This window comes from Quercus suber, unplaced genomic scaffold (assembly GCF_002906115.3).
Source record: "Quercus suber isolate HL8 unplaced genomic scaffold, Cork oak 2.0 scaffold_672, whole genome shotgun sequence".
In the NCBI taxonomy this organism is placed as follows: domain Eukaryota; kingdom Viridiplantae; phylum Streptophyta; class Magnoliopsida; order Fagales; family Fagaceae; genus Quercus; species Quercus suber.
Window position 1 is genome coordinate 39,148 of NW_027070113.1, and position 22,144 is coordinate 61,291.

Below are 22,144 nucleotides of genomic sequence, written 5' to 3' on the forward strand. Positions count from 1 at the left end.
ATTATATTGAATCAATGTTGGTGATTATATTGGTTTCTTGCATTATTTCTCACCTTGTAGTAGCTTTGTTTCCTAGCGTTTAAAATGGTCATTCATTACCAGCAAACTCTTTACTTCAAGTGGCACCCCCCCAAGTGCTTTGAGCCCCATGATCTTTACTCTCCACCTTACTCTTACAAGAAAAAGAGCTGCCATTTGAGTTGGAGCTCATAATGAAAATTAGCGCGATCAAAAGACGTGAATGCGAAGCCTTAAGTTAAAGCCCGTGAAAGTTAAGTGTCCATTGAAAGAGAGCAAGTGGTTCTTGCTTTTTTTTTTTTGATAATTCAATAATTACAATGGGAAAAAAAGATTTGAACCCTTGATGTTTGGGAAACACCAAAAGGTGCCAACAATTGAGCTCTTGACATGGTTCTTGCAATTTATATATTACATTACATACAAGTACTGACCAATAGCAAGTAACATTCATCCACAAGTTTTACTTACTGAATAGTAGATACAGAAATGATTCTTCCAGACAATTTCCAATCAACACATACATCAGGTAACTTACACTGCCAAATGTTAATCAGGGTAGCACTCATAGTAACGTATGGAAAAAATTAACATATCTTTCTCATAAGCTTAGTTTCAAGAACAGCTAAGAAAAAAGAATATTTTCTAACTGCAGAAACTTACTTCAAACTCTTCAATAAAGTTAAATACAGATTTTCAATGGAAGAAACCCCATGATGAAAGACCAAGAGGCATACTTTGAGATTCTGAAAGGCAGTCAATATTAAGTATCATTTGAAACCAGCACGCATGCCTCGGAATCAAGAAAGAAATGCATTGTCCAACAATCTCTGCATCAGTTCTGAAATAGCCAGCTTCAAATCTATGTTCAATTAATTATTGCTTTTTAACTTTCCACAGTACCTCCCCTCAACCATGTATAAGGTGCCATGCCAAACTGCAAGCGTCAAAGAGAATGAAAGACACATCTGTATTAAGGAGTTGGAGCAGCAGTGCTACTCCCAAATCCCATCTTATGCCCCAACAGTGTAAGCTGCTCAATAAACTCCACTCCTGTGAGGATTTCTGTAGTTCCATATATAACATGCTTGACAGGCTGCTGGTGCTGTACAAGCTCTTGCAAGCTCCCGTACTCAACATAATTACCACCGCCAATCATGAACACAATAGCTTCCTTAAACGGTCCTTTCAAATGACTACTACCAGAACCTGACTTAGGAGTGCGAGGATCAAATACAACGTAATTATCAGTTTCAGGATTCGGCTTCCCTTCCATCAAGGCTTCCACTGTCCTTGGCAATGCCAGTTGCCTATCACTAGATAAGAGATTCTTCACACCAGCAGTCACAGCATAAAATTTCTCAGCCCAGTCGACAATGTTATTTCTGCTGGCTGAATTTGCTGATGCCATCGAGACATTCAATGACTTCAATTTTTTCACATACTGAAATGCACTAGTATCAACCTCAGACTCTCTGAGTGCTGCTTCTACTGATTCCACTTCCGATTGATTAATGCTTTCTGAGGAGATCAGATACATGATAGCGAACCTCAGCTTATCCAGCTTTGTCCCTTTCCCTCTGAGCACACCAAGGAGCTCATTCCGATCAATGGTTCCTCTGACCAACATCTCATTCTCCTTTTTTGCATAAGAATCAAGTGACCTCTCCTTGATCTCACCCAACAAAACAGTTGCAATATTGGTGTGCTTATCTATCACCTGCTTCCGCTCTGTCAACTCAGGCAGTGAGTTCACTGCATTCATTAAATGCTTTGTGCTCCCCATTAAGTCTGTCCCATCAAACTCTGCCCCGTCAGTCCCACCGGTCCTCCTATTGACCTCATCAACATCCTTCTTATACTTGTTCAATTGAGTCTCAATCTCCACTGCGACTTCAGGAAATTCCAACAATCCATTAGCCACCCAAAATGGGTCAGAACTATCCAACTCAAACGACTTCATCCCACCCTTTTCACCTTGTAAACTCAACCTATTCAGCCTCAATCCAAGAACATCATGAACAAGAGCTCGATACCTAAAATCATGCTGTAATGCAACTGACAACTCAAAATTCCTATCAAATATACACAAAACTGGCCGCTGGAAAGAGCTCGTGAAACTCCCACCTTCTGTAAACAAATTGTTCTTTGACAACAAATGGTCTCGCAATCTCTGATCTAATGCTGAAGCAACCATCTCAGCTGGCCCACCACGTGGGCACCTAATTATTGGCACCACGGCCAGTGTAGCCAATACACAAAACAAACCAGTTACAATCCTCTCCACAATCTCCTCAATCTCACGATCCCCAGCTGATGGATCATTCAATTGCACAAAACTAGACTTCTGTGCCAACGAAAACAAATTATCCTCCAATGTCACAAACTCCAAGTACTGATCATGCACCTTTGCAATCCGTTGGATTGAATCCGAACTCAAAGTCCCAGATGCAATATCTTCAAGCAGCAGGCGGGGTACAGCGGATGAAAAATTCAAGTGAAAAGTATCATACAGTGACCGGGAGGCATCAGCAATGATTCGCTGAATGTTGGATTGATTGGCTTGGACAAAATACACGGCAGGCACATCATGGACCGGTTTTCGATCCTTATCAATGAGAAAGTATAAGGTCACACCATGTTTTCGAAGGTCCTTGACACTAATCAATGGGGACAGGATGTTTTGGCAAAACTTATCATAGATCAAGATCTTGTACACCTCTTCGTTTGCAGTACCCGTTGCATTCACGGGTTGGTTCAAATTCAACATTCGGGTAATACATTCTGAACCCACAAACAATATAACACATCGAATTCAATAACACGTATACACTTAATTCACACATATATGAAATGGGTTATTGTTTAATTGTTCGAATTTAACTCAGTTACTTTGTTAATGCAGAGATTGACATTTTCTGAACCAAAAATTGCAGACACAATTGAACAATAAAGAAAATAATTCCATTTCAGTCTCTTTTTTTAGCCAAAAACATAAAATTTATGGATGAATTTAGGTAGGTATAAGCTAATATTCTCATAAACGAAATGGGTTTTCGATTAATTGTTGGAATTTCAATTTAGTTTCTCAGATTTGAAAAAAAAAAAGAAAAAGAAGAAGATCTAAAGCAAGCAAGAAGAAGATCCAGAGTGAGAGAGAGAGTACCTGTTTGCTTTTGACGGAGATTGAGAGCCATGCCAGTGAAAACTGTGTTCCGAAAACACCAGTAATTTTCGCTTACTTTCTGTGTACGTAAAATGTTTTTTTTGAGCTCTGCAAATTTGGGGGCTCTGTGCCTGAGAAAGCGTTGCGTTCCGTCCGTGCTTGTTTCTTCCGAAATTTTTTCTTTTCTTTTTTGAGAATGTCTTCAGAAAATTATTTCATTATGGGATTTTGAATTTTTTTTTTTTTTAATGTGTGATAATGACATGAAATTATTTCATAAATAACTCAGCCAACAAAAAAAGAGAGAGAGGGTATTATCAAATTAAAAACACTCTTTCTGTCTTTCATCTTACAAAATTGTGTTAAAAGAGAGAGGCATTGTAACTGAATTGGTACATTTCCATGTATAAAGTTTTTGGGAGTTTAGGGGAGAAAGGGTTCGAACTGTGAGATTTGATCTGCGAAGTAAGTAGCATGTTGTAATTATTTCTCAAAAATTATGTTAATTTTCATTATATCTATAGGAAAATGTTTAGTAAAATCTTTTTTCTTTTGGGTAAACCATGAACTTTCATTAGATTAAAGAAAAACTAATCTGTTACAAAATACATTGGCTCTATCATGAGCTATAATACCATCCACCATAGGCGGTGGAGTCCAAAAAACAACAAAGGAAGTTAGTGATGCAGCTCCTAATTTTGCCAATGCATCAGTGCATTGGTTGGCCTCTCGGTAGGCATGGACCACTTGCATATTAGGGAACGCCTTCAATAGGTTCCTCCAATTCGTTAGGAGAGGCTCCATTAGCAAATTACAAGTGCTGTTTTTCATAAGGAGAACCACACTTAAAGCATCCACCTCAACTATAAGATTATTAAGACCCATCTCCTTAGCCAGCAGCAGCCCATCTCTTAATGCCCATAGTTCAGCCATGCAGCTATTGGTTTGTCTGAGTGGTCTAGCAAAACCAGCTAACCATTCTCCTTCTTGACCCCTGATCACGCCTCCACCTCCAGCTATCGCTGGGTTCCCCATAACTGATCCGTCTGTATTAAGTTTAGCCCAGCCCTCTGGTGGCTTCGACCAACCAACGGGTATAACATCTCTACTTCTTTCCACTTTAGCATTGAACCCTATGGCGTAAAATTTAGCACTCTCTTTAATACATTTCTTGAGCCATAAGCACTCCACCTTACCTATTTTAAAGACAAAATTGTTTCGATGCAGCCACAGATGCCAAACCCCCATTGGAAACAAAATTTTCCATGGAATGCCCATAAACAAAGAATAACTCTCACTCCTACAGTTGGACTCCAATCATTTTCCAATAGGTAAGTTAAAGGTGTCCTTCATACAATAAGGCACTTTCAGCTCCTGCCAGAATCCTTTTGCCACTTCACAGCCCCTCACAAGGTGCTCCACGGATTCCATCTCCTTATTACACAGACTGCAGATGGGGTTGAGGTTTAAACCCTTTGAACCCAGAACTTCTCCAGTGGGAATGCTATTATGGAGGCACAACCATAAAAAGAAATGAACCTTTGGCAGAGTTTCCACCTTCCAAACCCAATCAATTGGATCAGTTTCCTGGTTCAAGGGATTTAAACCCCTTGCCAACAGATAGGCAGACTTTAGAGAGAATAAACCATTCTTAGAGTAAGCCCAATGTAGCATATCCTCTTTATTCTGATCTATAGATAATGGTGTAGCTTTAATAACATTAAGCAACTGATTCGGTAGCTCAAATGATAATTTATAAGCCCTTCCACTAGTCTTATTGTCAAGATATTGCCTAACAGTTAAATTCTCCTCACCCCGTTGTAAGGGACCGTGAATGAGACTACGCAAAGTACCTTTAGACAACCAGAAATCCATCTAAAAAATTAATAGTTTCACCGCTCCTAACAGCCCATTTGAGACCTTTAACATAGATTGGGCCTCCCTTTTTACAAGCTGTCCAAATACTAGAACAAGGTAATTTCTTCCCATCCTCAGTCATTCTGTTGGGTGTAAGATACTTTGCTGACAACATATCAGCCCATGGGGAACCCTTAGCACCAGCCAACCTCCAGCAAAGTTTTGCAAGAATCGCTAAATTCCTATCCTTCATTGAGTGCAGCCCCAGACCTCCAAGATCTTTTAGAAGGGTAACAGTGCTCCACTTGACCATATGCATTTTCCTCTTCTCCTCTGTTGAACCCTAAAGGAAATCTCTTATTGTTTTATCCACTGCTTCACACACTTGACTAGGTAGCGCTTGACATTGCATGAAATATTCAGCTATAGGGGTAGCTGCAGACTTCACTAACACAAGTTTCCCAGCTCTAGACAGTAGCTTAGACCTCCACCTAGCAAACTTATTTTGCACCCTTTCCACAATAAAATTGTAGGTGCCTCTTGATCTTCCCTGAGTCAATAATGGAAACCCAAGGTATCTTACTAAATTGTTTGTAGCAATCAAGCCCATCTTTCTACAAATAAACCTCCTCCGCCTTCTAGGAACATTAGGAAAAAAAAGAATCTTAGACTTCTCGAGGTTAACTTTTTGGCCAGCAAGATTACAAAAATTATCAAGCACCTCAATGATAGCCTCACAGTTCTTATGATTTGCCTTAGCAAACATTATCAAATCATCAGTAAAGAACACATGGGAGAAGCTCGGCCCATTTCTCAAAGCTTTCATTCTATCCCACCTTTTACCTTCGCACATACTGGTGATCTGGGCCCCAAGAAACTCCATGCACAGCAGAAACAGATATGGTGATATGGGATCACCCTGTCTTATGCCTCTTGAGGGTTGGAATGCTTCTAATTTACTACCATTAAACAATAAGGCTGTGGTTGTTGAGGATATACAACTCATAATAAGTTTAATCATTTCCTAAGGAAACCCAAAATGTTCTAAAACCATTTTTACAAAACTCCACTCAAGGCGGTCATAAGCCTTTTCTAAATCAATCTTAATAACCATGTACCCATCCTTCCCTTTTCTATTTTTCAAGGAGTAAATTAACTCTTATGCTATAATCACATTATCTGAACTCCTTCTTCCCTCAAGAAAGGCTGCCTGCATGGGAGAGATAAGGGTAGGTAGCAATGGTTTAACCCTTTGAACAATAATTTTTGAAATAATCTTGTAAACAGTATTGCACAAGCTGATTGGCCTAAAATGACTGATAGTCTCCAGCCCAATTTGCTTAGGAATAAGGGCAATGAGTGTCTGGTTCAAGTATTCAGGTATCTTTTGGCTCAGAAACACCCATTTAACCTCTTTTTTCACTAATTCCCCAACCACAAGCCAAAACCTTTGAAAAAACCCAACATGAAGACCATCAATGCCAGGGGCTTTGTACGGTTTCATAGACTTCAGGGCTGACCAAATCTCACCATCCGAGGGAACCTAGACCAACCCATTAGCTTCATCCTGATTAAGTTTGACACACCAATCCGAGTTCCATTGGGGGATGATAGGACAAAAACATTGTTCCGTTTGATAAAACTTTTTGTAACTTAACAAAAATATGTTCTTTACTTCATCAATGTCATGAATCCACTCCCCTTCGGCATTCTGAATACAAGTAATTCTGTTCTTGCTTCTCTGACCATTGTAGACATATGGAAGTACGAGGTGTTCCTTTCCCCCATAATGATCCAATCCGTCCTTGCTTTCATTGCCCAAATCTCCTCCTCCATCTGTAGAATAAGATTTTACTCTTCAGTAAGCTGATTTTGGAGATTGAGCACAAAATTGTTTAGCCTCAAAGCTAAAGCTTTTTGAGTACCCAACAACCTAGCCATAATCTGCTTCTTCCTGACAAACTCATTACCAAACACTTCTTTATTCCACCTCAAAGCTTTATCTTTGAAAGAAGAAATAGCACCATCCAGTCTGTCATTTTACCCTTCCCAAGCCTCTCTCACTAAAGCTGGGAAGTCCTTGTGATTGAGCCACATCGGTTGAAATCTAAATGATCTATCCGCCACATTACCCAAATTGGGACTCAGCTTTAGTAACAACGGGCAGTGGTCAGAGTTAACTCTTGCCAAGTGAGTAACATTAGCCTCTTCAAAGAGTCCTTTCCACTCCGGATTAGCCCAACACCTATCGAGTCTACATTGGATAAGATCACCAACTTCTCTCTTGTTAGTCCAAGTAAACTTAGGCCCAGAAAATCCTAAATCCATCATATGACACACATCCATACACTCTTTAATGGCTCTCACCCTTCTTTGGCACACCGGATTCCCCCCATATTTTTCCTCCTCTGAAAGCACCTCATTAAAATCACCCATGAGTGCCCAAGGGAGGTCATGCATGACAGCTAACAATTTAATATTATTCCAAAGAATACATCGTTTTGCAAATCTGGGATTAGCATAAATAGCACTAATAAGCCAATGACAGGTTTGAGCTCTTACCCGAATAATGGCATGAATCTCCTGCTCGGTTGTTGCCAGGACATCCACATTCACCAAGTCCGTTCGCCAGAGCAGCCAAATTCCACCAGCAAATCCGATAGTATCTGCCACAGCAGCACCATCAAATGGAAGTAACTCAATAATTTTGTTGGCCTTAGCCCCATACATTCTAGTTTCTGTAATCACCATGAGAATTGGTGAATGCCATTCCACAAGATCCATAACTGTCTTTCTAAATTGGGGTTTCATTGCACCCTTGCAGTTCCATATCAGTATATTCATGATTCTATTTTGGTTGTAAGCAGAATCAAAATGAGATAGTGAGGAAACACCTTCATTGTCCCTCAACTTCCATGCTTCCAAAAGCTCCATCTTCGACTTCCACACTCTTCGAAAGAGAGTTGTTGAGTGTTTGATCACCCCCATCGACTCCTGCGTTGCCTTTATCAGCACTGTGCCATTGATCTCCAGTTTTGCAAATTGTAACATTTCCACCCAGTTAAGATTGCCCATCGTCACGCATTCCACTGGGCGCTCTTGAAGTCTCTTCCTCACAGAAACCACTGGTTGAATCCACTCCGCTTCTACCTTGGATAGAAATTTTTCCTAATTCAGCGCCCTTGATTTTGGTACTGATGTCCTTAAGTTTATCAGCGGTGTGATTGGCACTGGTGGTCTGTCCGTTAGAAACCTCCACCACGAGTTTGGAGTTGTTACCCAAGCCTCGTCCTTCAATGGCAAGTACCCCACCCGTCGACTCGACTCCGTCAACGGGAACAAATTTTTCCAAGCTCCCATTAACTTTGCATCGAACCAACCCCATATCTCGGTAGGGTCCTGCCGTATCCACCGTACGGTCTCGTCTCCCACTGGTATCACCTTTCCTTTGTAGAAAATCCCCCATTTCTCTCTCCCTTCCATTTCGGCTCTTATCAGAATTACTCTTACCTGACTCCTTCCCTAATATTCTAGGGCTATTACTTGTGTTAGTTAGACTTGAAAAAAGAAACGAGCTTGAGTTAGCCCTCTCATTGTTTACTACACCTTGGCTCGGCCCAAAAGAGAATAGGCCCTTAGTTTCCCCTAGGCCCATTTTATCTTGTTGATTTTCAACTACTCCTTTAGCTCTCTGGTTTGTTTTAGAGCGAAAACCAGCAACCTTAGCACCCTTTCCCAAGTTGCCTCTGAACTGATTTGACTTTAAAGTCTTGCTTGTCTCCCATTGAGACGTTCCAGGTTGCGTGTGCGTTGCCTTCCTCTTGCCGTCTCTTTTGTACTGCTCAGCCACCTTAGGCGTGGCTATGGAACTAGCTTCAGGAATCACTTCACTTGTCTGACTCTGGTCAAATTGCTGTGGTCTATTATCCACTCTACCCTTAGACTTCCGTCAATTAACCACCATCCACTCATCGTAATCTTCAAGTTTGGTCTTCTCCGCATCTTTCCCTACAGCCAACTATTCATTGGAGTTATTTCCCATACTAACATTTTGCTCCGTGTTTGGCCTCGTGGCATACTCCCTAACAACATGAGGGCATGTTTCAACCTTGTGCCCAATCCTGCCACATGTAAAACATAAAGCGTTAATCCCCTTGTATTGTATACTCTGTACAATTTTGCTAATATGGATGGTTCTTAGCAGCGGCTTCTCCAAGTTTACCTGTACACAAAGCCTGGCAAAACGCCTTCTCACCCTAGTGGCTGTATGTGCATCAATACGTAATACCGGGCCTATGGCTCTTCCAATTTCAAGAAGAGCGTTTGTCTCATAGAATTCAATGGGTAATTCCGGTAATCTAATCCAAACTGCCACTGATGATAAGGTTGCAGTGGATGCTTTAAACTCAGGTTCCCACTGCCTAATTGCTAGATAGTGTTGCCCAATGAACCATGGGCCACCCTTCAGTATAAAATCCACATCAATCGCTAACTCAAATTTAACCAAGAAGAAGTCAAAGCCCAAATCAATACAATCCATATTCCTTGTCGGCTTCCACATACTACGGATTTTTTCTACAAGAAATGAGAAACCCAGTCTACGCCCAAAAGTTTTGATGATAATCGCCCTTTTCCATGGGTCTCTCATGTGAATCTTTTCTTCTTTCGAGAAGCAAACTCTGGTACTACCCTCTTGCTCCTGCTCTTCTTCATCATCAGAGACAGTATCTTCCTACATAAAGCTTTCAAAGCCAAAGGCTTGTTCAAAAGCTCTGGGTATCGCTCCCACTACTTTGTCCTTGTAGCTTCTCCCTTTGTTACACACTTCATGCTCATTCCCTCCTAGTTCTGCTGATGGCAAATGCCTGTCTTTAAATTTCTTGGTGTTGCGGGCCAACATATCTTCTTCTTCATCAGAGTGTTTCATTCTTTCTCTCTCCATCTTTTTAGTAAAATCTTTCACTATGTGTTCTACTAGTATTTATTTTTTTCATGATTCTCAAAAACCGTGTTAATAAACAAGTGGAAAATATGGGAGGTTGGATTGGCAATTTAAAATAAGTTTTGAGCTTTTAAAATAGGGATAATTACAGATTACCCACCGGTGGTTTAACCCGAATTTAACTTACCCACCCGTGGTTTTATTTTTGACACTTTACCCACCTGTGATTCATTCCGTCTATGCTTTGTGATTGGCAATTTAAAATAAGTTTTGAGCTTTTAAAATAGGGATAATTACAGATTACCCACCGGTGGTTTAACCTGAATTTAACTTACCGACCCGTGGTTTTATTTTTGACAGTTTACCCACCCGTGATTCATTCCGTCTATGCTTCGTAACCCACCTCTAATTTTTCCGTTACTTTAACATGTTTCGTCAAAAAATCAAACAAGAAATCAGATCAAACACTCTTCTCCACACACTCTCTACGCTTGCTCACCCACTTGGGATCTTAAATGCAACAATGCCACCCACTTAATTTATTAGATAGAGAATCATCTGGGTTTTGATCGTGCAAGGAAACTAAATTTCCTAATCTAAAAGTGAAACCTTTCCAGACAATTCCAATAATGCACCTGCTAAAAAAAAAAAATTCCAGAAACACCAAAATTGAAGTAACAATGTGGAATTTCCCAAATCACAAACCCCCTTGCAATAAACCCCACAACAATCAAAAACCCCAAATGAAAAAGGAAACTAATTTTCCTAATCTAAAAAAACACAAACACTTTTACATCAAACCCCAGAAAATTCAAACCCTAAAAAAAAAAATAATCAAGAAAAACCCAAATAGAATATTTCCCCCATAATCAAGAAAAACCCCAACAGATTCGATTAAACACACACACAGACACAGACACACACACATAGTACACAATTGCATAAATTGAGCAATGAATTTGTTGGGACTAGAGCTCAATGGAAGGAGAAGTCGTTGTAATAAAATGAGCTCATGGCGAGGCCTTTTGGTTCTCGTCCACTACCCAAAACACTATCCAAATGTTTAATCTCATCATAGCAACCAAGTCCCAGTCCCACAAACCAAATTTAACAATTAAAAGAAAAAAAAAAGTGGAACTTTATAATATTTAAAAGACAACATACATATTATTAGGGGGCTTCAGTGTGTGTAACGTTTAGATCATCGAAATAAATCTCTTATCGAAATCCGCTAAGATAATGAAGTTATCATCATTAGCCTAATTCAAAAAATCATGCATCTTTTATACACAAATAAAAAAAGGCAAAAAGCACATTTTAGTCCCTACATTTTCAGGCTATTCCCGTTTTAGTCCCTAAGTTTTATTTTTACCGCTTTTAGTCCATATCCTGAAAAACGGGTTCCATTTTAGTCCCTGCCGTTACATCATAAACGGATATTGTTGATGTGGCAAACAGCATTGATAAAAAATAATAAAATAATGTCTACAGTAACCAGACCTTGGCACTGTTAGTTACTCCCCGCCCTTAGTAGTCACGTGACCCTCCTTTTTTTTTTTTTGATCAGAACGTAACCCTCCCTAACCCAAATAAAACCCAAAATGACACCATTCACACCTGAACACACGTGACGGCAAGACCCATAGATTTGTGCAATCCCTAATCTCTTACCTTACCCATTACTCATCACAAGACCATAGAGTTGCACAAAAAACCCACAAATCGGCAAGCTCAAAAAATCACAAATCGGCAAGCATAATCACAGATAGCTTCAGAGTGTTTGTGCTGAGCTGCGAAGGTATTATTTCTCTCCAACTCTCTCTCTCTCTCTCTCTCTCTCTCTCTCTCTGTGTTATGAATGCCATCTGAATCTCAGCTGTTGGGTTTTGAGAATTTGGGAATTTTTAGATGTTGTGTTTTGTTATTGCTTTGGAATTTCAATCTCTCTCTATTTATCTCTCTCGTTGTGTCTCACTCTCTCTCTTCCTCTCTTCCTTTATAGCTTTTGTAGTGGACATAATACTGACTGTGATAGTGGAATATTTTTGGGATTTGCATTGTTTGGCTGTTGTGTGTTGCTTTTGGTATTTGCAGCTATGTTTGTTTTACTTTTGTTTATCAGGGACCACAATACTGACTGTATTGTTGTTGGCATTTGTGGTTGTTTGTCTGTATTGTGTGTCACTATTGTTTATCAAGGACCACTATATTGACCTTGATATCTTTGTGTTGGTATTTGCATTGATTGTCTGTATTGTGTCTTGCTTTTCAAGAAGTGGCTGGGTCCATGTGAATGGGTTGTCGGTATTGTATGCTTTTTTATTTGTTTATTAGCCTAACAAAGTATTATTAATTTCAAAAAGTGGATATCTTTTTCCATTTTGTTTTCTGCCCGTAACTTGCATGCAGGATGGATGAGCTTTTTACTCTGCATGTCCACCATGGTGGGCATTTCATGTGGGACCCTCAAGTGTATGTGGGAGGGACAATTGATATAGTGGATAATTGTAACCCAGATAAGTGGTCAAAAGTAGAAATTGAGAGAATCTGTAGGGAATTTGGCTACACTAAAGTAGATAAGTTATGGTTTAAAATGTCTGGTGTGAACCCAGAGCACGTAAATTTCCATCAGGTGGTTGATGATGATGCTGCTATGTTCATGACTGACTTGGTAAAGGGATATGGGAAGATTCATGTCTTTGTGGAGCATCCAGTGCATGAACCACTTGAGTTACCTGGTAGTGAACTAGAAGGTGTAAGTGTAGATGCTGAGTATGCTGAGTATGGTGATGAAGAGTACAGACCTGATTTTTCACAATTTGGAGGTCATGATAATGCTGAATTTACTAATGTTGACCATGGTGAGCCACATAAGGTAGATGCTGAGCAGGTTTGTGCTAGGAGGGCTGGCAAAGCACCAGTTGTTGATGACCAAGTTGAGGAGAGTAGTGAGGGTAGTGAGGATGAGAGGAGTGACTTAGAAGAAGAGCCAGAAATTCAACCAATGAATATTGGTGAAGATAGTACTGATAGTTGGGACAATCAAGCTGAAGATGATGAGGTTGAACCAGGACAAATGGATGGTGGTCTCATGAATTCTGACTATGAGAGTGAGGAGCTGCTTAGCCTTGACGAATCATCATCAAGCAATGAGGATGGTGATGATTCAAGTCATGATGACATTCAAGAAGAAGATGTTGACAATTCTATTAGGAGGAGCAAATACCCAATCTTTAGGCCAATAGCCAAAGCTGAGCACCTTAAGTTTAAGAAGGATATGTTGTTCATCTCAACTAAACAATTTAAAGATGCTATAACTGATTATGCAATTGATGGTGGGTGGGGTATAAAATTTGTGAAAAATGACTTGGTGAGAGTGAGAGCCCGATGCCAGCCAGGGTGCAAGTTTGTTGCCTACCTTGCAAAGGTGCCAAGGGAGAAGAGTTTTAGATTGAAAACATTGAACATGGAACACACATGCAGCAGAAGTTATAGAAATCCAAGGTGCACAGCATCATACATTGGGAAAAAGTTAGTGAAGAGGGTTAGGAGACAACCTGACATAAAACTTAAGGACATTCAGGATGCTGTACATGAGAAGTATGTGGTTAACATAAGTACAGGCAAGGTAAGAAGGGCTAAAGAAAAAGCTCAAGATGCTATTGATGGGGCCCACACTGCACAGTTCAACCAACTATGAGAGTACTATGATGAGTTGAGAAGGTATAGTCCTGGGAGCACAGTTTTGATTAAGATGCATACTTTTAATGATGGTAATTTGGCAGCCGAGCATGGATTGGCAACTGAGCTACCATATTTTGAAAGAATCTACATCTGCCTGGAAGGTTGCAAGAAAGGCTTTTTTGCAGGGTATAGGCCAATCATTGGTCTAGATGCATGCCATTTAAAGATCAAGACAGTGGTCAGCTGATGTGTGCTGTTGGCAGAGATCCCAATGATGAATACTTTCCCTTAGCATATGCAGTAGTTGAGGCTGAAACAAAGGACACTTGGACCTGGTTTCTTAATTTATTGCTTTCTGACATAGGAGATGACAACAAATGGGTGTTCATATCTGACCAGCAGAAGGTATGATGGTAGATTTATTGCTTGTTGAATTAATTTTAGTTGATGGTAGCTTCATTGCTTGCTGAATTAAATGATTGTGCTTTGCAGGGGTTGGTGAACACCTTTGTTGATAATTGGCCACAGCACAGGATCTGCTGCAGACATTTATACAATAAGTTGAGGAAACATCATCTTGGTGTTCTTATTAGAGACCTTTTTTGGAAAGCAGCCAAGGCTACCTATCAGCAAGCATTTGAGAGGGCAATGAATGAGCTAAAGAAGGTGGATGAAGATGCATTCAAATAGCTGCAGTCTCACTCAACAACTATCTGGGCTAGGCACATGTTCAAAAGTGATGGCCAGAGTGACACCATCCTGAACAACATGTGTGAAAGCTTCAACAGCATGTTAATTAAGTTCAGGAGCAAACCTATAATTACCATGGTATGCATAATTCTCCCTTTCATTTGCATTATGATCCATAGACCTGTGTAATTCATGAATGATTAATTCTCCATTTCTTTCTATGTGCTTGCGGCTTGAATGTATTAGGCTATATCTGATGACTAGATTTCAAGCAAACAGAGAAATGATTATGAAGGTGGAATCTAAGTTATGTCCTAAGATAAGGAATAGGCTGCACAAGGAGAAGTTGGCATGCAGCAAGTGGATAGTATGTTGGGCTAGTCGTATGAAGTTTGAAGTGAAGAATAGGCTGGAGAGTTTCATTGTGGACTTGGAAGAGAAGAAGTGCAGCTATAGGAAGTGGGACATACTTGGCATGCCATGTTGCCATGCCATTTCTTGTATATTTTTCAACAGAGAAGATGCTGAAAAGTATGTCAATGCTTGCTACAAAAGGACTACTTACATTGATTGCTATGAACCCATTATAAAGCCCATCAATGGCCAGAATATGTGGAGACCTAGTGGACTACCACCTGTGCAACCCCCTATCAAGAGGAGACCTCCTGGTAGGCCTAAGAAGAAGAGGACACTAGAGCCTGATGAACCTAGAAGTCATAGAAAAAATAGAGGTCTAGGCATCTCAAAACAATGCACGTTATGTGGGAAATTAGGACACAACAAGAGGAGCTGCAAGGGAGAAGTAGGAGGGAACTCTTCCTTGCCTGGGAGTGCATCCCAAGCCAGTACGACCACTAGGAGGGTAAATATACTATTTTGACTTCAATATCTCCATTGGTTTTTTTTTTCAGTTGGCAAACTATTAATTGTTATTGTGCTTGTGCTTGCAGGTAGCCAAGGATGGTCATGCAAACAGCCCAGCTGTAGGCAATGCATAACCAGCCAAGGATGTGACCACAAGTGCACCTCCACCCCCCACTGATAACCAATCGAATCCAAGACCAAAAAGACAGAGGAAGAGAGGTGCAGTCACTACTGAGACCTTGAATGCAACTGGGAATGCAGCAAGATATATGGCAGCAATGAGATCAACTAAAAGATAGCAAGCTGAAGCAGGACCTTTTTTTTTGTTGTGCTATATGTTGAAAGCACTCTTCATATGTTTATGTAACTGCTAGAACAATTGGCATTTTGGTATACTTATATAATGGCTGACCAAGTCTTTTTTTTGTATGAATGTGCTTGGTAGACTTTGTCCTACATTTTGTAATTATTGTGGTACACCCAAAACAGTCATTGGTGTTAAATATTTTGTAATTATTTTGATTATTGGTAATATTGTGATGATTCAACTTCCATTATTCAGATTTACTGGTTTTTAGCTTTAATTTTTAAAAGGCTTAAACTCATGTCTTTTGGATGAAACTTGAGTGTATTACATAGTCTATGCAGGTAATATTCAGTTTAATGTGCTGGGAAGTTTGGTGATTATGCAGGTTTGGTGAGCATTGGAGTTTAATGTGCTGGGCAGTAGCCAGTTTAATGTGCTAGGCTGAATCTAATGATGTATGGATTAATGTGTAATGATGTATGATGTATGTTTTATGCAGTTTAATATGTAATGAACGTAAATTATGCAGGTTTGGTAAATTATGCAGTTTAATAAATGTAATTCAATCAATGTGGGCAATGGAGTTCCAGTTTATGCAGTTTAGTAAATTATGTAATGAATTATGCAGTTTCGTAAATTATGCAGTTTAGTAAATTATGTAATGAATGTGAGCATTGGAGTTCCAGTTTTGATGACAGGCTGTTGGTGTGCAGGTAATATCACAGTCTGCTGGTGTGCTAAATATATTACAGTCAGCTCCTTTATTTTGAGAGGTGCTAAATATTTTGCACCTAGCTCCTTTAATACATAAAAGAGCTGCCTCTTTTATTTTGCAGTACAGTCAGCTCCTTTTATTTGAGTGATGCTAAATATATTAGAAAATTTACTTCATAAGTTTTAAAAACTGATGTTTCTGCAGTCAGCTCCATTTTCTTGCTTGGCAGACTCAAATTGCAGTTTCAAATTGCACAGTTAATATCAAATTGCTGTCTCCATTCAAAATTTTGTTATAACCCTTTTAAGGCACTGTTCAAACTGCACAAACACTTCATAACAATGTAATAGATTGGTACACAAATCACAGATTAATTAAAAATACCATATTCCATTGCTAAGTCTTAGATTACAAAGATAATTACACCAAAAATCAGGCCTTCTCCCACTAATACATACCAACACAAATTATGGCATTTTTCATCTAATACATACCAACACATGCCAACACCAAAATTTAGGCCTTTTTCCACTAATACCTACCCACCTAATGACCCATTTCTCCCCCCCCCCCCCCCCCACCCACCTATTTAGCCAACCAAAAGAAGCATCAAACAGAGTAGCATCCCACTTATCACCAGAGACAGCCCCAGGCAAATGAGCAGCCTCTTCTCTCTCTTCCTGTAGCCTACAATGGCAGCTTCAAGGGTCAAAATCCGTTGCCTCTGCTCCGGAATCAGCACCTTGCCACGCTCGCAGATTTCATCATCACGCCACTGAAAAAATTTACACTTGCGTCCAACCTGACACCCAAGGGCCAGATAAAACCCATCATATCTTCAACCAAAATCATGAAAAACAAGAACAAATAGTATTAGCAAATACTACCTTACCAGCAAATACTACCTTATTAGCAAAACCCATTAACAAATAGTATTAGCAAATAGTATTAGCACAATATTCCAACACTTGTATTAGCAAAATACAAGAAAACCAAATTTATATTGTCAGCAACAAGCTGAGAAAACCAAATTTTAATTTTTTTAATTTTTTTTTTAAGAAAAGAAATTCTAGGTTCCCAAGACAGATTAGCAAAAAAATGAAGAAGGAAAAAAATTTGTTATCTACTTTTTTTCTACGAATTAGCAAAAGAATTTGGTTGTCAAATATTATGAAGCTGTGTTAGTTTAAGATCAAAATGACGGTCTTAGAACTAAGAGAAATAACCCAAAAACCCAGAAAAAGCCAGAAAGTATATAGAAATTTAGAAATTTAAAAACACAGAAACTATATAGAAATTTAAAAACAAGAAATTTAAAAATGTTACACGAAACAACCTTACCCAGAACAAATTTTAAAACCCAGAAACTATATAGAAATTTAAAAACGTTACACGAAACGACCTTACCCAGAACAAATTTTAAAACCCAGAAACTATATAGAAATTTAAAAATGTTACACGAAATGACCTTACCCAGAATAAATTTTAAAACCCAGAAACTATATAGAAATTTAAAAACATTACACAAAATGACCTTACCTAGAAAAAATATTAAAACCCAGAAAAAATTTTAAAACCCAGACAAAATCACTACCTTACCCAGTAATTTGGACACCCGTAGAACCTTCTTCCAGGGTTGTCAAGTGTCCACGAAACGACCAAAACGGGTTTCTCCGAGTAGAAGCATCGGGTTGGGCCCCTTTTCCTCAAGCTTCCACTCGATGACATCGAGCTTGAATCCATGGAAAGTAGTTGATTTGAAGATGGTTTTCTGTTATGTGGTGAGCGAGGAGCAATTGATTTGAAGATGTATGGATTAATTCGTGACTGGTGAGGGACTTCAATCTGTGTTGTGACTGATGAGCGAGGAGCTGAGGAAATTTGGGGGTTAGGGATTTCTATTTGGTATTGGCGTGATTTGGGGTTTTATTTGGGTTAGGGAGGGTCATGTGAGGGACACGTGACTACTAAGGGAGGGGAGTAACTAACAGTGCCAAGGTCTGGTTACTGTAGACATTATTTTATTATTTTTTATCAATGCCGTTTGCCACGTCAGCAATATCCATTTATGATGTAATGGCAGGGACTAAAATGGAACCCGTTTTTTAGGATAGAGACTAAAAGCAGTAAAAATAAAACTTAGGGACTAAAACGGGAATAGCCTGAAAATGTAGGGACTAAAATGTGCTTTTCGCCATAAAAAAAAATTAAAAACCAAAAAATAAAAAGAAATAGAGGAGGTAATGTGCTCAGACAGCCAAGGGTTTATAATCAGAATATGGGAAGAAGAACCTAGATCAGAAACTCTAGTCTACAAATAGCCTCATCACTACACACTTCAAACAAACACAGACAAAGATAGAAAAATTAGAGGTGGCTTACCATCACATCTGAATCCAAGTTCTTCAGCTTGAACAAAAGCAACAAGTGAAGAGATTAGTCATGTTTGTGGAGCATCTAAGATCCCAAGTGGTTGAGGAAGCATAGGGAGCGTGTGGGAGAGGAGTGTTTGATTTGATTTCTTGTTTGATTTTTTAATGAAACGTGTTAGAGTAACGGAAAAATTAGAGGTGGGTTACGGAGCATAGACGAAATGAACCACGAGTGAGTAAAGTGTCAAAAGTAAAACCACTGGGTAAGTTAAATTCGGGTTAAACCACAAGTGAGTAATCTGTAATTATCCTTTTAAAATATTCACTCACCCCAAATTGTCGGTCCTTTATTTTATTTTGAGTAGGGTGTTAAATGGGTGGAGTTTGGATTGGGCATAAATGAGTTGGATACATAAATTAGAGTATTTTAGCTGTGGGGGGAAAAACCCAATCATACGTAGTGGGCCTAGAGCCCAATGTGAAGGTTATTGTATGTCTGAAGAGGCTAAAATTGTTGATGGGTACTTTGCACGAGAGAAGGATACTTGGGAGCGAAGAAGATCCGTCCGAAGAGAGCATCAGTGTTTTGAAGAGATCATTTCTCCTCGGATGTAAAGATTCTTGGTCATATAAATATCTAGGGAGTTCGAATGAGTTTACTAATGACTTCAGCAGTCTAGATAAGCTTTAGACACGCCTGGAGATAAGAAGAATGGAGAAATATCTAAAAGGAAAAGCTGCCATCACCGTATTAAATGCACTGCAGTAACTTTTCTGGCCGCATTTATGTGGAGAAGACCCCTGAACAGTATAACCTCAGCTACCGCCACTCACAAAAAACTAAAGAAGATACATGACATGACATACACTCAAGTAGGTACCCAGATGAAGAACAAGTGGACGATGGGGATGAGGGGGAAGGATACTATATAAAGAAGAAGGGCTCCTGATGAAAGGAGAAAGGGTCGAGAAAAAATAGAGAAAGAGAAGTTTTATTGTAGCTCTAAGAACTGTAATCACTACTGAATTTATCATAAAACCTCTTCGGACTCTAATTCATTTTGTTTTTACGTGTATCTTTCAGCTGGTTTATACTTGGAGGTTTTAACCAATCGTTGTTAATTCCATAACTAACCTAGCTCTATCATCCACGCTCTACAAATTCATTGTTTTGGGCTTGGGCCACAAATCCTAAATCTACATTAGCCATTTTAGAGATTTTGAGATTTTTTGGGGTCATTTTATAGCTTTTAAAATATTCACTCACCCCAAATTATAGGTCCTTTATTTTATTTTGAGTAGGGTGTCAAATGGGTGGAGTTTGGATTGGGCATAAATGAGTTAGATATATAAATTAGAGTATTTTAGCAATTTTAAAGATTTGAGATTTTTTTTTTGGTCATTTTAGAAGTTTCAAGTGTATTTTGGTCATTTTAAATGTCTCAAAAGTATTTTGGTAGTTTTTGATCTTTTGAGGGTATTTATGATCATTTTAGAGATTTGAAGGTATTTTTGGCAATTTTAGAGGTTTCGGGGTTATTTTTAGTAAGGTTTTAAGAATATTTTGATCGTTTTAGATATTTCATATTTCAGGGATATTTTGGTTATTTTAGAGGTTTACGAGTGTTTTTCTCATTTTTGATGTTTTCAAAGGTATTTTGGTTGTTTTAGAGATTTTCTAGGTTTTAAATCATTTTAGAGGTTTTTGGGTATTTTGGTCATTTTAGAAGTTTCGAAAGTATTTTGGTTATTTTAGTGGTTTTTGGGTATTTTGGCTCATTTTAGAGATTTTTGGGATATTTTGGTCATTTTAGAGGTTTTTGGGTGTTATGGTTTTTAAATTAGATTTCAGGGTATTTTCGGTCTTTAAAAAGGTACTAGGGTATTTTTGGTCGTTTTAGAAATTTTGGGGGTATTTGGTTATTTTAGAAATTTTAGGGTATTTTGGTTTATTTTAGAGATTTTGGAAGTATTTTGGTCATTTTAGAAATTCAAAGATATTTTCATTATTTTAGGGGTTTCAGGGTATTTTTTGTTATTTGGAGTGTATTTTAGTAATTTTGGTGGATCTAAGGGTATTTTGGTCCTTTTTAGTGGTTTTAGAGGTATTTTAGGGTTGAATAATTTGGGTAAATGATACGTGGGTAATACTTGGATCTAATTAGGTGCCTAATTAGAATACTCATGTTAATTGGATTTAGTTGAGTCAATACCCATTTGACCCAATTAATAATTTGGTGGGTTTAGATCTTATTTTTGTGAGTAGGTTTAGATGGGTAAATGAGTTTGGGTTGATTTTGCCACCCTAAGTTTGAGATGTTTGAAAATATAGTCTTATTTAAAAAAAAAAATCCATAAAAAAAAATCTATAACTTGCATTTTTTTTTTAAGTTAATACTATTCTTTCACTAAAGTTTAATTTTTTGGGGGGTATTTTTGCAAAATTGTACTTTGTTAATGAAGCAAAATTGTATGTTTTTAACCAAAATGCAAAACATTAAATGATATTTACTTAAATTGTTAGAATTTTTTCTCTCTCTAAAAAAAAGTTGGTTTTTTTTTTCTTTTAAACAAGACAACAATTTGGAATTGAAGGAGTAATTTTTTAAAATTGAAATGAGGGAGTGATAATAAGTTTAGAAATGTATAAATGGCAACAGGTTAGGTGAGGTGCAATGCTATAGGCAGATTTGCATAAATGGATGTGGGGCCAGAGAATTCGGTGACCCTGACCCATTGCATAATGAGCCCAAGGCCCACGCTGAGGAGGAAGGAATGTCCGAGGACGAACAAAGAGAACCCAAAGTGCCGAGGAGCATATCCGAGGATAATCCTGTCCTCGGTCAACCAAAACCGTAGAAGGGAAAAGCGGCACACCATCAAAGACAGCCTCCCAGAGCACTCCAAAGAGAAGGACGAGTGCAATGGGCCAGACTTGGGAGCATGGTGGGGGCGCAATTCAAGGAGAAACTGTCACTTCCGCATTAAATGCCCACAACTAACGTTCTGGGTGTATTGATGAGGAAATGACTTTGAACAGTGCTACCTCAGTTACCGCGACTCACAAAACGTCAGAGAGGGTGTCTGATGGGACAGACACTCAAGTATAAACTTGGATGATTAACAAGTGGAAGGTTAAGATCATTTAAAGAGGACTATATAATTGGAGGAACCGACCAGGGAGGGGAGGATGGCGATGTTAAGAACTCTGGCAGCCATTGTCACCCAATATGTACAAAATGAGAGCTCCTCAGGTTGGGCCAAGGACAAGCTTTCTTTGATGAACTTAGTTCATTCCCGTTTTATCAGCATAAAAATTCGTTTTAACTGTTATCCCTACACTAAAGCTAAGCTCTTTGGCTCACTCTTTACAAAATTCATTGTAATGGGTCCACTGGGTCAAGATGCCGTTCACATTTGGGCCTAGCTCGAAAATCGTGACCTTACAATTGGCGCTGTCTGTAGAGAGAGCTTGTGTGATAGTATGTGCGACGGGTAGTTAAGATAGGATCAGGCCCTCATCGGCCAA

General features: G+C 38.9%; 2 protein-coding genes and 3 non-coding genes across 5 annotated transcripts; all 5 read right to left on the bottom strand.

Annotated features, from left to right (window-relative positions):
* Nucleotides 1-455: 455 nt before the first annotated feature.
* LOC112023973 (SEC1 family transport protein SLY1) lies at nt 456-3,412 on the bottom strand. Its single transcript, XM_024056612.2, has 2 exons — nt 3,185-3,412; nt 456-2,802 (listed from the first exon to the last, which is right to left on the bottom strand). The coding sequence occupies exons 1-2, from the start codon at nt 3,213-3,215 to the stop codon at nt 992-994; spliced, it is 1,842 nt and encodes a 613-aa protein (XP_023912380.1). The 5' UTR covers nt 3,216-3,412; the 3' UTR covers nt 456-991.
* A 2,788-nt stretch (nt 3,413-6,200) lies between these two features.
* Nucleotides 6,201-8,092, bottom strand: LOC112024003 (uncharacterized). The gene is made up of 4 exons (XM_024056648.1): nt 7,174-8,092; nt 6,967-7,044; nt 6,717-6,877; nt 6,201-6,584 (listed from the first exon to the last, which is right to left on the bottom strand). The coding sequence occupies exons 1-4, from the start codon at nt 8,090-8,092 to the stop codon at nt 6,201-6,203; spliced, it is 1,542 nt and encodes a 513-aa protein (XP_023912416.1).
* Nucleotides 8,093-10,953: 2,861 nt separating this feature from the next.
* On the bottom strand, nt 10,954-11,065 carry LOC112024053 (small nucleolar RNA Z152/R70/R12). Its single transcript, XR_002884096.1, has one exon. It is a non-coding gene; the product is annotated as a small nucleolar RNA Z152/R70/R12 (small nucleolar RNA).
* Nucleotides 11,066-11,158: 93 nt separating this feature from the next.
* On the bottom strand, nt 11,159-11,244 carry LOC112024052 (small nucleolar RNA R11/Z151). Its single transcript, XR_002884095.1, has one exon. It is a non-coding gene; the product is annotated as a small nucleolar RNA R11/Z151 (small nucleolar RNA).
* Nucleotides 11,245-18,484: 7,240 nt separating this feature from the next.
* Nucleotides 18,485-18,582, bottom strand: LOC112024051 (small nucleolar RNA Z157/R69/R10). The gene has a single exon (XR_002884094.2). It is a non-coding gene; the product is annotated as a small nucleolar RNA Z157/R69/R10 (small nucleolar RNA).
* Nucleotides 18,583-22,144: the final 3,562 nt, after the last annotated feature.

Excerpts from the sequence above, each read along its gene's own strand:
- LOC112023973 (XM_024056612.2), bottom strand. The coding sequence starts at position 3,215 with ATGGCTCTCAATCTCCGTCAAAAGCAAACAG. Across the intron at positions 2,803-3,184 it reads TCTCCGTCAAAAGCAAACAG|AATGTATTACCCGAATGTTG; the intron begins GTACTCTCTCTC and ends TTGTGGGTTCAG.
- LOC112024003 (XM_024056648.1), bottom strand. The coding sequence starts at position 8,092 with ATGTTACAATTTGCAAAACTGGAGATCAATGGCACAGTGCTGATAAAG. Across the intron at positions 6,878-6,966 it reads GATTATGGCTAGGTTGTTGG|ATGGAGGAGGAGATTTGGGC; the intron begins GTACTCAAAAAG and ends CTTATTCTACAG. Across the intron at positions 6,585-6,716 it reads GGATTCATGACATTGATGAA|GTTCCCTCGGATGGTGAGAT; the intron begins GTAAAGAACATA and ends GGGTTGGTCTAG.